This window comes from Accipiter gentilis, chromosome 32 (genome assembly GCF_929443795.1).
Source record: "Accipiter gentilis chromosome 32, bAccGen1.1, whole genome shotgun sequence".
Taxonomy (NCBI): domain Eukaryota; kingdom Metazoa; phylum Chordata; class Aves; order Accipitriformes; family Accipitridae; genus Astur; species Astur gentilis.
In genome coordinates, this window is record NC_064911.1 from 9,865,191 (window position 1) to 9,877,446 (window position 12,256).

The 12,256-nt window shown below is 43.0% G+C and overlaps 1 protein-coding gene across 2 annotated transcripts in view; it reads left to right on the forward strand.

Annotated features, from left to right (window-relative positions):
- The first annotated feature begins 5,275 nt into the window (after positions 1–5,275).
- Positions 5,276–12,256, forward strand: part of TRAPPC10 (trafficking protein particle complex subunit 10) — a 43,083-nt gene continuing 36,102 nt past the window's right edge. For both annotated transcript variants that reach the window (XM_049834831.1, XM_049834832.1), the window contains exon 1: positions 5,276–5,496. In XM_049834831.1, coding sequence (XP_049690788.1) covers positions 5,406–5,496 — 91 coding nt within the window. In that variant the 5' untranslated portion in view covers positions 5,276–5,405. The remainder of the gene's footprint in view (positions 5,497–12,256) is intronic.

Consider the following 12,256-nt stretch of genomic DNA (forward strand, 5'->3'; position numbering starts at 1 on the left):
GAAAGGCTATCAGGCAGTCAGACAAAACTGGAGCGAGGGAACCAATTACACTGTGGACGCTGCTGGTTTTGTCTTCATCCTGATCAAAACCCGGCATACGAATTTTATTTTCCTCATACCACAGCCTTGCCTGCTGGGGATCATTTCCCCTCCTCAACACCATTCTCTTTCTGTTTGTCTTCTTTTCCCTCTCTGCCTCCCCAAAATAGGACAGCTGATATCATCTTCAAACTCAGCAGGAAGATTTTCAAATGTGGATTTCCTACTGAAGTGGACTTTCCATCAAAACATAAGGCAATTAGGGATACAATTTAACTGCTTTCCTTCCTTTTTCCTACTTCTTAAATATTTGAAAGAATTTCAACAAGGGTTGTCCCAGTAGGGAACCAAAGACTGACATCATATTTTAGGATTTAGTGTTATAACAATGAGGCAGGGTTTAATTAACCTTCTAGCCCCTTGGGAGACCTGAGACAGAGGATCCAGTTCCTCACAAAACCACTGCTGCTTCTCTTGCAGTTATTGAGCTCATTAATCTCTTTGATACTGTACTTCAGACTATAGCTATATTTTATTTTAGTCAAGTTAAAGTGCTAAATATTTTAGAGAGAGAATGAAATTCCTTGTCCTGCCCTGCAGAGAATGTAATTTAAACAAACTAGTAACAGAAGAGCTGAGGGAAAAAGAAGGAAATGGAAATCAGGACCAGAAAAAGGTGTGGGCTATGTTGACTTGCCCTGTTTGCCTGACACCTGTGCCATGTGGGTTTGTGCATCAAAGCATACAGAATGTGATAGAAGGGGACAATGAGAAATTTAACCTTTTAATTGTTTACATTAACCACCATAAAATATACACATACGGCACATCTGAAACCAGTTTCTTTCTCTGAAACAATCCCCACCTTTCTAGTCAGACTTCATTCCTCCTCCAGGAGGGAGAGTTCCAAAAAGCCACAGAGACTGCCCATAAAACTAGCCTAACCTGAAATGAGCCATGTAACCTGATTCATATTATATATATATATTCATGATGGGACTGCCTGATGGCAGTGACTTCTGGGTGTATAAATCTTTAAGTCATCAATGAGAACAAACATTACAGCAGAACATTAACAACAGCAACCGTGCAAAATTTTGATGGAGAAAATTTTAAATTCTCTATGATACCTCATAAGCCCTATTGCAGAGAGAAGTTGTGAAATGAGGAGAAAGTGACCTGGCTGTAAGATCAGAGTACATATACAAAGTAAAAGTAGGAAGAATAAACATCAGCTACTGCTACTGAAACAGTAAGTGAAGTGTAGTAAAACAAAGTCAGTATGAAGAGTGGAGCCTGCGTTTTCAAAAGTAACGAGTGAGTTTGTGCGCCTTGTTTTGGGAGAGAGAGAGAGAGTCCATTTTTTTCCAGGGTTGTTTTCCCTGGTAGTGTGTGCTCATGCACCTGAGGGAGACAACGGTGTGTGCTATGACCCCTGTTCAGCCAGCACGCCTCCGCGCAGAAGCCACACTGTGGAGTAGGGGCGAAAGGAAGGGCTGGTGCACACTTCTGCGCACACCAACCTAAAATTTGGAGAAAGTCGAGATGCACATAGACTTGGAAACCAGAAAGCTCTTCTTGGTCTAGTAGCATAGATGCAGTCTTTTCATCCAGTCATACAGATGCCTGCTAGATCAATCTGCTCCTTTATACTGCACCTCAAAGCCAAGATCCATCCCAGTGGTGACCTACTTGGGCATTGAGCCTATTGCTGTAATAGTGATGATAAAGCTGATACTTGGGAGAAGCATTTGCACAGGCTCTGGCTGGCTATGAACTACGTGAAGTTCAGCTCCTCCTCTCTCACTGATTCATCACTTAAAGTGTAGGTATAATTCTGCTCTGCTAACGTGACTAGGGAAAAGTTTCAGGCACCCGATACCCAACAAACTGAAATGATGAAGAGAATTTGCTAATTACTTTGCTTTTGTATGCAAGAATGTAATTTTATCTTGCCAAGCACATGAGGTTGAAAAATTGGAGAGAACTGTAGCAGCACGATGGCGTGGCATCTACAATATGATTAGGTATTGTGGTTACAAAATTAATGTTCACTTAAGACATGTATGATTTCCGGTAGAGACAGAGAGTGGGTTAGACATTGCTGGTGTAAAGGAAAGAGGAAAAGGAAAATTCTAATTGCAACTCAAGTGATCCCCTTTTCCCTTTTCCACATTTTCCCCCAAAGGAAAATTTCATCCATTCATTTCAAAATGCAAGGTAAAAGAACAATACTGCCAAAGTCCCAATTTCCAAATGCTTTATTTCTTCTCTGTATAGTTTGCTTTAAAAGATCTACTTTTTCCATCAGAGACCAGTCAATTTCACTTCCCAGACAAATTCACTTTCAAGTAGTTTTGGCAATTAACACCTAAGAACACAGTGAAAAGTTGTTTTCCTTCGTCTTCTAGATCTTCTTGCCTATGTTAATGTGTCTGTCCCTCTTTTCTCTCTCTGTTTTTTTTTTTTTGGGGGGGGGGATGGTGGTGGAAGATGGTGTGGGAATAAGCCACAAGTGCAGATGTATTTGCTTCACTTGCTATCAAAAAACAGCTAGCAAGGCTAGGACACGGGGTTTTTTTTGGTTTAATAGAAACAGCTATACTGCAACTATAAAAACTAGAGAGGAAAGACTGAATATATATGAAATTCTGTGGTGATTAAAACTTTTGTCCCAATGAACTATTGACTTTAATCTCTGAGGAAAGGGGACAAACACTCTACAATAAGGGGACACTGTTGGAAGAGATTCCTGCTTATTTGACTTGGGTTTGCCTGTTTTCCTACTTGCGTTGTTTAGACTGTGGAGGATGGACTACTTGACAGATGCATGAAATGAATTACTTTGGAGCTTCCTGGAAAGAATTTATGATTTTTTGCACATGTATGTAACTGTTTTTCTTTTCTGTTGCAGTAAATCATATACTTGCCACATACTTATAGTGCAAAATGATGTATAATTGCTGTCATTTTAGTGTTGCAGCACTAAAAAAAAAAAAGTAATGAAAAAATGTTAAGTGTCCAGCTGCTCACATAAACCTGATAATCAGATATAACACTTTATTGTGCTATATAAGATTCTTAAAGTTATGGCCTTGTAAGGAATTTTGTATTTGACTGTACCAAGGAAACAAGTCTTGTTACAACCGAGGTGAAAGAGAAGTTCTGTGCAAACGCTGATGAAAATATTCGAAGAATGGGAAACAACCATTAATCCCCAAAGCAAAACAGTAGAGATAAAACTGGGAATATTCATCTGCAGTATGGGATGAAACATGTTACAAGGATGCTGTAATTATTTTTGAAACTATACTATAAGCCCGGGAGACAGGGTTAAGTTTTTGCTGAAAGAAAATTCTAAACAAATTGACTTCTGGAAATACTTGAACAGAACATCCAAAACACCTCAGCACAATGTCACTGTGCAATAAACAGTTATGATTAATACACAGATTATTTATAGTCCTGCCTTAGATTACATTTGGTTTTACACACGTATGCAGTGTTTTTCATTTTTTACCCCTTAGGGTAGACTACTTTCAGTATGCTCTTTTCTATATCTTATTTACTTCTATTTGAGAAAGTAAGTCTAAATCCTCTAAGTTTAGGATTCTTGATTCTGAAGAAACTGCAGCTGACCAAGGTGAACAGTAGATTTATTAAAAACAAAGGAACAGGATTTCAGTTTACAGTAAAACAAGCGTCAATTTTATGAGTACTGAAGTCTAATACAACTAATTAGACCCAACAGAAGTGTAACAGCATATTATTTCTATGCGTTTAAAAAACCTACAGTAAAACCCCTTAAACTTTAAGGGCCATATTCACTGATGTACTGTAACTGCTATGCATTGCTCTGGAATGGAAATACACTTATGATTGTGCCTGCTTTGCATGAGCCAGTTTTGCGCTTGCATCTCATTCATCTCCACTTACTCACCTGCTCATGCTATGTGTTCTTTTCAGTCCCCTATAATCTTCCCGCCAAGCTCACACTCCATAGACACAACTCCTTGTCCTTTTTTTTCTTCACGGTTTCCATGCTCTGAGAATGCAGCTAGTGAATTATAAGGCCTGCCATCTGTCACCTGATTCACTATGATCTGTAAAGCCTATCTTCAAGATGGCCTGCAACGACACTGCTTAAAGTGTCTGAGGTCAGTGGAAAAATATGATCCCTAATGCACTTACTCCCACTGAACTAGCCGAGCTATGGGCTCTAACAGCCACAGGAGCGACCTAGGCTCTGAAGCACAAAGCATGTGGTACAGAGTCCCGTGAGTATGTTCCTTCTCTTTACCGTACCTGGGCAGAAAAGAAGAAACAGTAGCTCTCCGTGCTGCCACAGAGGATTATTCAAAGGCGGTGAGCAGAGGCTTAAATCCACTTGTGAAAATTGGCAACGCATCTGTCACGCAAACAGCCTGTTTCTTTCTTCTAGGCCCAGCGCAGCCAAGACCACCTCTGGGGCGCAGGGACAGCCCAGCCATGCCACAGCCCTGCAGGCCCCTCTCCCTGCCCCCTGCCCGGCAGCCTCACAGGCCTCGGGGCCGCTGCCCACAAAGTCCGCCGGAGCCTTACAGAAGTCCTGTAACGCATTCACATAAATATTCCCGTCGTTCAGGCCGGGTCCCAGTGAACCGGGCAGGCTGGGGGGGGGTGGGGTGTCTCCTTCCCACAGTCACCTCAGAGCAGCACTCCCCAGCGCCCTGGGGTTCCCGCCCGGCGGGAGAGCACTGCCTTCCCCCGGCCCGACCCAGCCGCGGGGGGTAGAGGAGAGGCAGACCGGGGACGGCCAGGTAACCCTGCCTCCGGCCGCCTAGTGCCTTCGGGCAGCGCAGGCTGGCCCGCACGGCTCCGCCCGCGAAGAGCAGCCCGGAGCGGAGCTGCCGCGCCTCAGCGACCGCTCCTCCCCCACCGCGGCGGATGGCGGGGGGGGGGGGGTTGTCTGTGTCCCCCGCCCGCTCTGCGCAGGCGCACCCCGCCACCCCCTTCCCCGTCTCTCCGCGCTTCCCCTTTATTTCACCCGTTTTCCGGGTTAACCCCGGTGCGGCCCCGCTGGGCCCGCTGCGGCCTCCGACCCGGGCCGGCGGCTGCTCCCCGGAAGCGGTAATGCTCGGTCGGTGATCCAGGAAGCGGATGAGCTCGCCCGCCCGCCTTCCCCTCCGGAGCGGCGCTGCGGGGACGCGGGGAAGGGGGTGGGGGGAGGCGGGGGAGGCGGGGGGGGGGGGGGGAGCTCCAGCAGGCCCTGAGGCGGAGCGGCCCGTTCACGTCCCGTCCCAGCCCCGCAGGCGGCGGCGGGGAGCGGCGGCGTTTCCATGGCGCCGAGCGGGCGGGGGAACCGGGGCTGAGGACCCCGCCCGCTCATGGACCCCGCCGCGGCGGCGGCCGCCGAGGAGGAGGGCAGGGAGAAGCCCCCGGTGATCTACACCATGGAGAACAAGCCCATCGTCACCTGTGAGTCCGCCTTAATGGCCGGGCCGGGGGCGGACTGTGTGTGTGTGTGTGTGTGTGTGTGTGTGGTGGCGGGGGGGGGGGGAGCAATGGCCGTCCGGAGGGTGGGGGGACCCTGGCCGGTGCCCCCCCCGCTCCGGGCCCGGGTGAAGGGCGGCCCGGGGCGAGGGCTGTGGGGGGCGCTGACAGGGCGGGGGAGGCCGGGGAGAGGCGGCGGAGAGCGGCCGTTTTCCCGTCGGCGGTGGCGGGGCTGCCGGCGCTCGGGGCTGAGGGGACGCGGCGTCTAGACGGGCTGTGGTGGCGGGAGTTGCCTCTCGGCTGGTTTTCCCTCCCCGCTTCTAACGGGAGCGGGCAGGCTTGGGTTTGTGTCTGCATGTTTCGGGGCGACAGTAAGTAACAGAAACGAATGTCACGCTTACAGGTGTTTGGGGAAAGAGATTCAAATACGACAATAGATCTTAAACCCCAAACTTCTTGCCGGCGAGCTTTGTGTAGTTCTGCTCCGGCTAAGAGAAGTCACGAGAAGTAAGGCATCCTCTGTGGTGAGGAGAGATTCACATAGACACTATAATTTAATCTTCAACTACTGTGCTTTGGTTTCATCTCTGAGACGGTTTGTTTAACAAACCGGATCGCACGGTTCCAGCGACGAACGAGTTCCTTCAGGTGTCGGAGGCGGGCAGCTGGGACCTGTGCACCCTGGTCCTGATGTAAAACACGAGCTCCTGTGCTCTTACAGGTATAGAGGGTTGCACACAAAAGTTCGCTTAATACAAGCAGGTGAACTAGACTGGACGCTAGGAAGCATTTCCTTACCGAGAGGATGGTTGAACGCTGGAACAGGCTTCCTAGAGAGGTGGTCAGTGCCCCAAGCCTGTCAGTGTTGAAGGGGCATTTGGACAATGCCCTTAATGACATGTTTTACCTTTTGGTCAGCCCTGAATTGGTCAGGCTGTTGGACTGGATCATCATTGTAGGTCCCTTCCAACTGAAGTAGTCTGTTCTAACTACATCTATAGTGCCCTTAATAAAAAATTAAGGTGAATGAGATCAGCACAGAGAATTCTCCTTTTTTTTTTTTTTTTTAACAAAAGGTAACCTGAGGCTGTTCGTTCTTAGTCAAAAGTGTCTCTATTGGGGACATAACAAACTACATATTTGCACTTTATCAGCAAAACACTGGGAATGCTTTGTGTTTGTGTTGAAATGGAAGCTGTTTCACAGGTGTGTGTTGTCTTACTACGAAGTAAGCATTTATTGATGATTAAGGTCTTAGTCTGATACTGGTATTTGGAAAAAATACCCAGCTGTAACCTCATAACTATATAATTATGGACCTCTCTGTGTATGAATATTTTCTTCAGACTATTTTATAAACGTGCTTTTTTCGTTCTTAAACTTTTTTCTCTTTGGATGCAGTTCATAAACTGAAGTCAGTGGTATCTGTATTGAATCTTCTGTACTTGCCTACTTCAAGACCTTTGAAATCCATTTCACTTCAGATTTAAAGTCAGAAAAATGTACATATTGGAAACATCTGGAGGATATCATTGCCTTCCTTGTTGGTGTTATGCTACTCTTCAGGCTGTGGTGGATTGCTTTTTAGCAATAGGTGGATTGTTTGCTGGCTTTATCCTGTATTCAGAGTTGGAGAGTCTCTGTGTGTGCACGTGGGGGGTGGTGGTGCATGTCAGCCCTTACTGTTCCTGTATGATTTGAATAAGTAACGTATCTTTCAGGCTGTTGAAGTACACACAGTTCTACCTCAGGCTTGCTTTTTTGTTGGTAAAGGCAGAAAAGAACTCTGGCCCCTTTGTGCAAGGAAATCTTCAACATTCCAAACGTTAAATTTCATCAGACTTCAGTCAAGCCCAATTATCTGATATTGAAAATTTCATATAGTGAGTGAGCATACTTTATAGTTGCAAAACGTTTTGGACTTATCACCATACAGTATGGTAGCAGCATACTTAGAAATGAGATAGGAGGTGAACGTTACGTGTCATTTGTATGCCTTGCTCCTGGGCTAAAGGAAACATTTCTGGTGCTGTGAACAAGCACGACAGTAGTATCTTTACTGGTATGGACTGGAATGGCTTGGTCTGAGACAACCTAATTCAGAAAATAAGGCTAATTGAGCAAAAAGTGCTCAGAGATGACCTCTCTGGTGAATGTCGTAAAGGTGATTTGCTACCATTTTTAAACTAAAACATTTGCTTTTAATGGGGAATGCATTTTGGTTTAGCTGTGTTTTAGCTTCCTTTTTTCTCTATCCAGAGAAGTGCAGTGCTTGGAGACCGTAGTATTTCAAACAAATGCATTCAACAAAAATTACTTACTTGAAGGAAAGCTCTTCTAGGCCTTATATTGCTGGTGATTTATGAGGAGGTGAAGCTTGGTCTTCCAGGGCAAGAATTGTTGGCTCAGTATTGGTTTATTGGAAAACACATCCAAAGCCACGATATTAGGAGCTGTTCAACAAATACAATTTATCTTTTGTTTTGTGGTTCTGGTTTCAGGCAGTTGGAGTTGTCTGGGATAACTGCCCCGCCTAGCAGGTGCACATGAGAGGAAAACAGACCCGCAAGGGGATGGCTGGTTTTTGATGATATAAAAGAAGAGTGAAGGTTAAGTGAAGTCCTGTCTCTTGTTTTGCTATGAGATTTAGATTAATCTCTGTCCGGTAAACATTTGTATCATGAAATACTCCTGTGAACTCTTAGGGTTTATTCTTAATAAGGGAGAACTGAGGAGAGAGTTTTGTTTGGAATGAAACTTATTTTCAACACTGTGCATACCAGAGATGCTTTGTAAACAAATGTTATCTACTTGAAATAAATTTTCCAGTACTCCGAAAGGAATGCTTCTTTGGTTAAGAGTGTTATGCTTTCAAATCTGAGAGTTAGTCTGCATTGTAACAGTAGTTATGTGCTCTATTGGTACAATCCTGTCTTCAGCACTCTGTATATACAGACTTCAGCCTATAGAATAAAAAAGACAGATTCCACGTGGCTTGTATAATTGATGCCAATTGCAAAACGCCATAGTTTTAATAGAGGATTTAGACTAATAGAATTCAGCTAGGCAAACTATCTAACCAGAAACTTCTAGAGATGTTTCTCTAGGCAAACAGGCAACCGTATTTTAAGTGTGGAAAAAAGCAGTATATTCATGAAAAGATGCTGTTCCTTTATGTTTTTTTCAGTTTTCTCAAGATGGCAGCATCCCATGTAGTATTAAATCGTTCTTGTCAGTTAGGACTGAGCGCCATCATGATTCCTTTCCAAATTAGTTTGAATCACATTTTTATACTGTCGGTCTTACTAGATTGTAAACCCATTGGGGAGTTTCATTGTCCAGCTGTGGTTATGCTCACTCTGGCACATTACCTTGCAAACTCTCAATTCAAGTTTGTAGCAATTTATCTTCATTGCTACCAGACCTTGTATGTTTACAAAGCATTTTGAGTCAGCTTCTAGCTTTCTCGCTGCTGTAGAAATATTATTTTTAGCATCATGAATTGTTTTTTATTTGAAGAAGCAAGTTGAGTGTTTGTGTCGAACATCTTGAACTTGGGTAGTTTCTTTGCAGTGTTGACTTGACATAATCTTGAAAACAATGCAGATTACTTTCCTAGGAAACCTAAACAATGTTGCTTGCTCTCATGAGTCCTATTTGAAACTTTAATTTGGGAAAGTCTTTGGAACTTTAATATAATGTTCTTACACGTATATATCAACCAAGTGTTCTGATGAAAGAACTTGTCCATATGTAGCTGGTTTGCGCTTAAATTATTAGCTCTGTCTATCCATACAAGGAGGAAGCTGAAGACTGAAGACAATCCTGCTAAATGAAGTAATGAATAGGTTTTTCAGAGCTTTCCTACCAAGCTGTTCTTTTGTAATTATCTTCATGCAGTTGTTGAATAGTCCTTATCAGCTTGTAGTATCTGTCTATATATTGTGTCTGTGCATATTTGTTCTCACTGTCAACACTCTGTCTTGGTACAATGAACTTTATATGTAATCTTTGGAGAGAATGGGATGCATCGCTTTCATCTGGTCCATGTTCAGAATGTGCTGTGATACAGCAAGAGCAAAACCATCAGCAAAATCATTCTAGGCCTGAGAACAGAAAAAGTTTGCAAATATCTACAAGAGGAGCATAAACAGAAAAGGTTAATAAAAGTAAAGGGGGAGAATTTTACATCTTTTTGGAGTGAAAATAAATGCTTGGAGTTAAGAATATTGTTCTGGGACTGGAAGAGCTCGATGCAAAAGTTCCTCTGTTACTAGTAGGTAGATGTAATAAAAAATGTGCCAACAGGAAGTGGCATGTAGCCCAGGTGATTAGAATGATTTGCTGCTAGTGAGACCCTTTAAATAACTATATTCTATAAATGGATTTTCCTTGTACTCAAACAGGACTCTTGTCTGCATTGTAAGTCATCACTATCATATAGTTGATTCAGTATTATTCTGTACTTAAACATCTGATTACATATGTCATGAGAAGCAGCAGCATAATCTTGTTAGTGTTAACGCCTATTTTACAGATTTAGTAGTGCAGCAGTAAGTAAAGATGTAAAGTTTTACTAAAAGGATTTTCTTCTGCAGGCTACTAATCAATCAGCTAAGATTTTTATATAGCAATTAAGCTGTCTTGTGTTTCAGTTTGCAGACCTCTTTTGAACATGAATCTGGGTTGCGGGGGAGGAGGAGGAGCTCTAAAAGAAATAAATACGAAAAACCCACCAGCCTTCCAAAATTTCAGGTGGATCCCCTTATAACAGGCTAGTCAATTATGAAAGAAGATTCATAGCAGAACTTTTTACCAGTGGAAAAATAGGTGGGATCAGAAAAGTTAGCTCTGATTGATATTTGGGGATAAAAACTAAACAAAACCACACCAAAGCGTAGTCTTGGCACAGAGCTCTTTTAAAGGTATTTGAAGCCTTTTATCTCAGTTGACTGGGTTTGTCATTGGTATCAAAGGAAAATATTTGTCTGCTTTAGTCATCTGACCTCAGGAGTTTTCATTTTACACTGCCTGTGTAGTTAGTGGGTTGGGATAATTTCCTCTAGAGGAAAAAAATTAATGGTGGGATGTTCAGATACTGCAGTGATAAAGCCTATAAGCACCTAAGAAGTTTAGAAAGTGTTAGAAAAAACCCCCCAGATTCTTGGGGATTTTGGTGGTTTTTTAGGCAGGCATCAAACTAAACAATGTCAATATTTTATGGTTCTTTTGTATCACCTGCCACAAAGAGTATGTGTTCCTCTTGGGAGTTCTGGTAAGGTGGTCATTCTGGTTCTCATATCATGCCTGTACGGATTTGCAGCAGAACAAGCATCCTAGACGGGGTTGGAGGACAGGGAGGATGGCTGCGTTGGCTTGATCTACCAAAATATCAGGGATAAAGACAAGGAGGACAGAATGGAGAAAAGGAAAAAATGGAACCAATAGCACAAAAATTTTGAAATGAGTAGTTTGAATATTCACATGGTCTTCTGGAGCTATATTTACTAGGTTACTCAGTCACCTTTGGATTATGCTGTAACCTAAACAAGGAGTGTTTTGGCATTAGATGCCCATTTTGGTTCTTGGCTAACGTAATTTTCAGAATTTTTCCCTGGGATTAGCTTTATGGTTATGAGCTGCTCTATAGAGATACAGCCTGCCCTTGAACAAATGATAGAGACATTCTTTACTTGGTTTACGTAATGAGTTTTTACAGCCAGGTTCACAATCAAGACTCGTTTGTGTAGGTTTGGTTCCTCTTTTGCCTGACCTGGCTCTCTTAACATTTTGGATGTCAATTTGGTGGACATCGAGTCTTTGAAGGTCATAGATATGTTTTTAACTTACACTGTCTGATTCAGTGTTTGATTAAGGCTTATTGTAAGACCCTTTTAAGGTTCTGCTGCTTTATTTGCGTTTGATGTCTGGACAGATATCTGTTTGTCTTAATTTGTTTGTGAAGCGTTTAGGTAAGTAGCAAAGGGCATACCTTCTGAACTTTGTAATGTGGGAAGAAGGGAAACATGCTTTCTCCTTTCTTCCCTTTCTCCGAAGTAATTCTTTTTAATGTATATAATTTGAACATTACTGCTTTCTATTATTTTGTTAGTTAAAATAATACGTGGTAGCAGTGTTTGGTCTGTGTTCAAAAGATAGCTGATGTATTTTTCGTTGAAGGTCTGTTCTCCCTTTTCCTCTGATCCTAGACGATAGTCTTGCCTTGATCATAAAACACGTTCTTATGTGTATTTTACATGCCTCCCTGTATTTTACAACCTCAAAACCAATGCAGGAGGAAAAAATTGACCTGTTTTAAAATGAATATGCCTTTCTTAAGCTGATAATAGGATGTGGTTGTCTGCAATAGCAGGGTGCTTAAACATTATCATTTAGTAGCTCCTCTGTATTCTGGAGTAGTCCTTTTTACCCAGGATGTTGAATTCTGAAATTTTTTTGTGGCATACGTTAGATTTTTAGGTACAGTACAGAAAGAGCACTTTGTTGTGCTCCAGAGGTAAAATACGTGGTTCATTCTTTCAGTCAGGCTCCAAGCTTCGTGGGCTATCGTTTTGATGTGGTCATCATGCTGTTGCTAAATCACTAAGCCGCCTTTCACCTTCTATGGGCAGTAATGAGTTGCAAATCAATAGACTGTTCTCCATGGCCTAGCTCATAGAGATGTTGTAACTTGGTTTAAGATAGCATTAACAGTATGACTAACGCTTTTTTTGGTATTCATTTT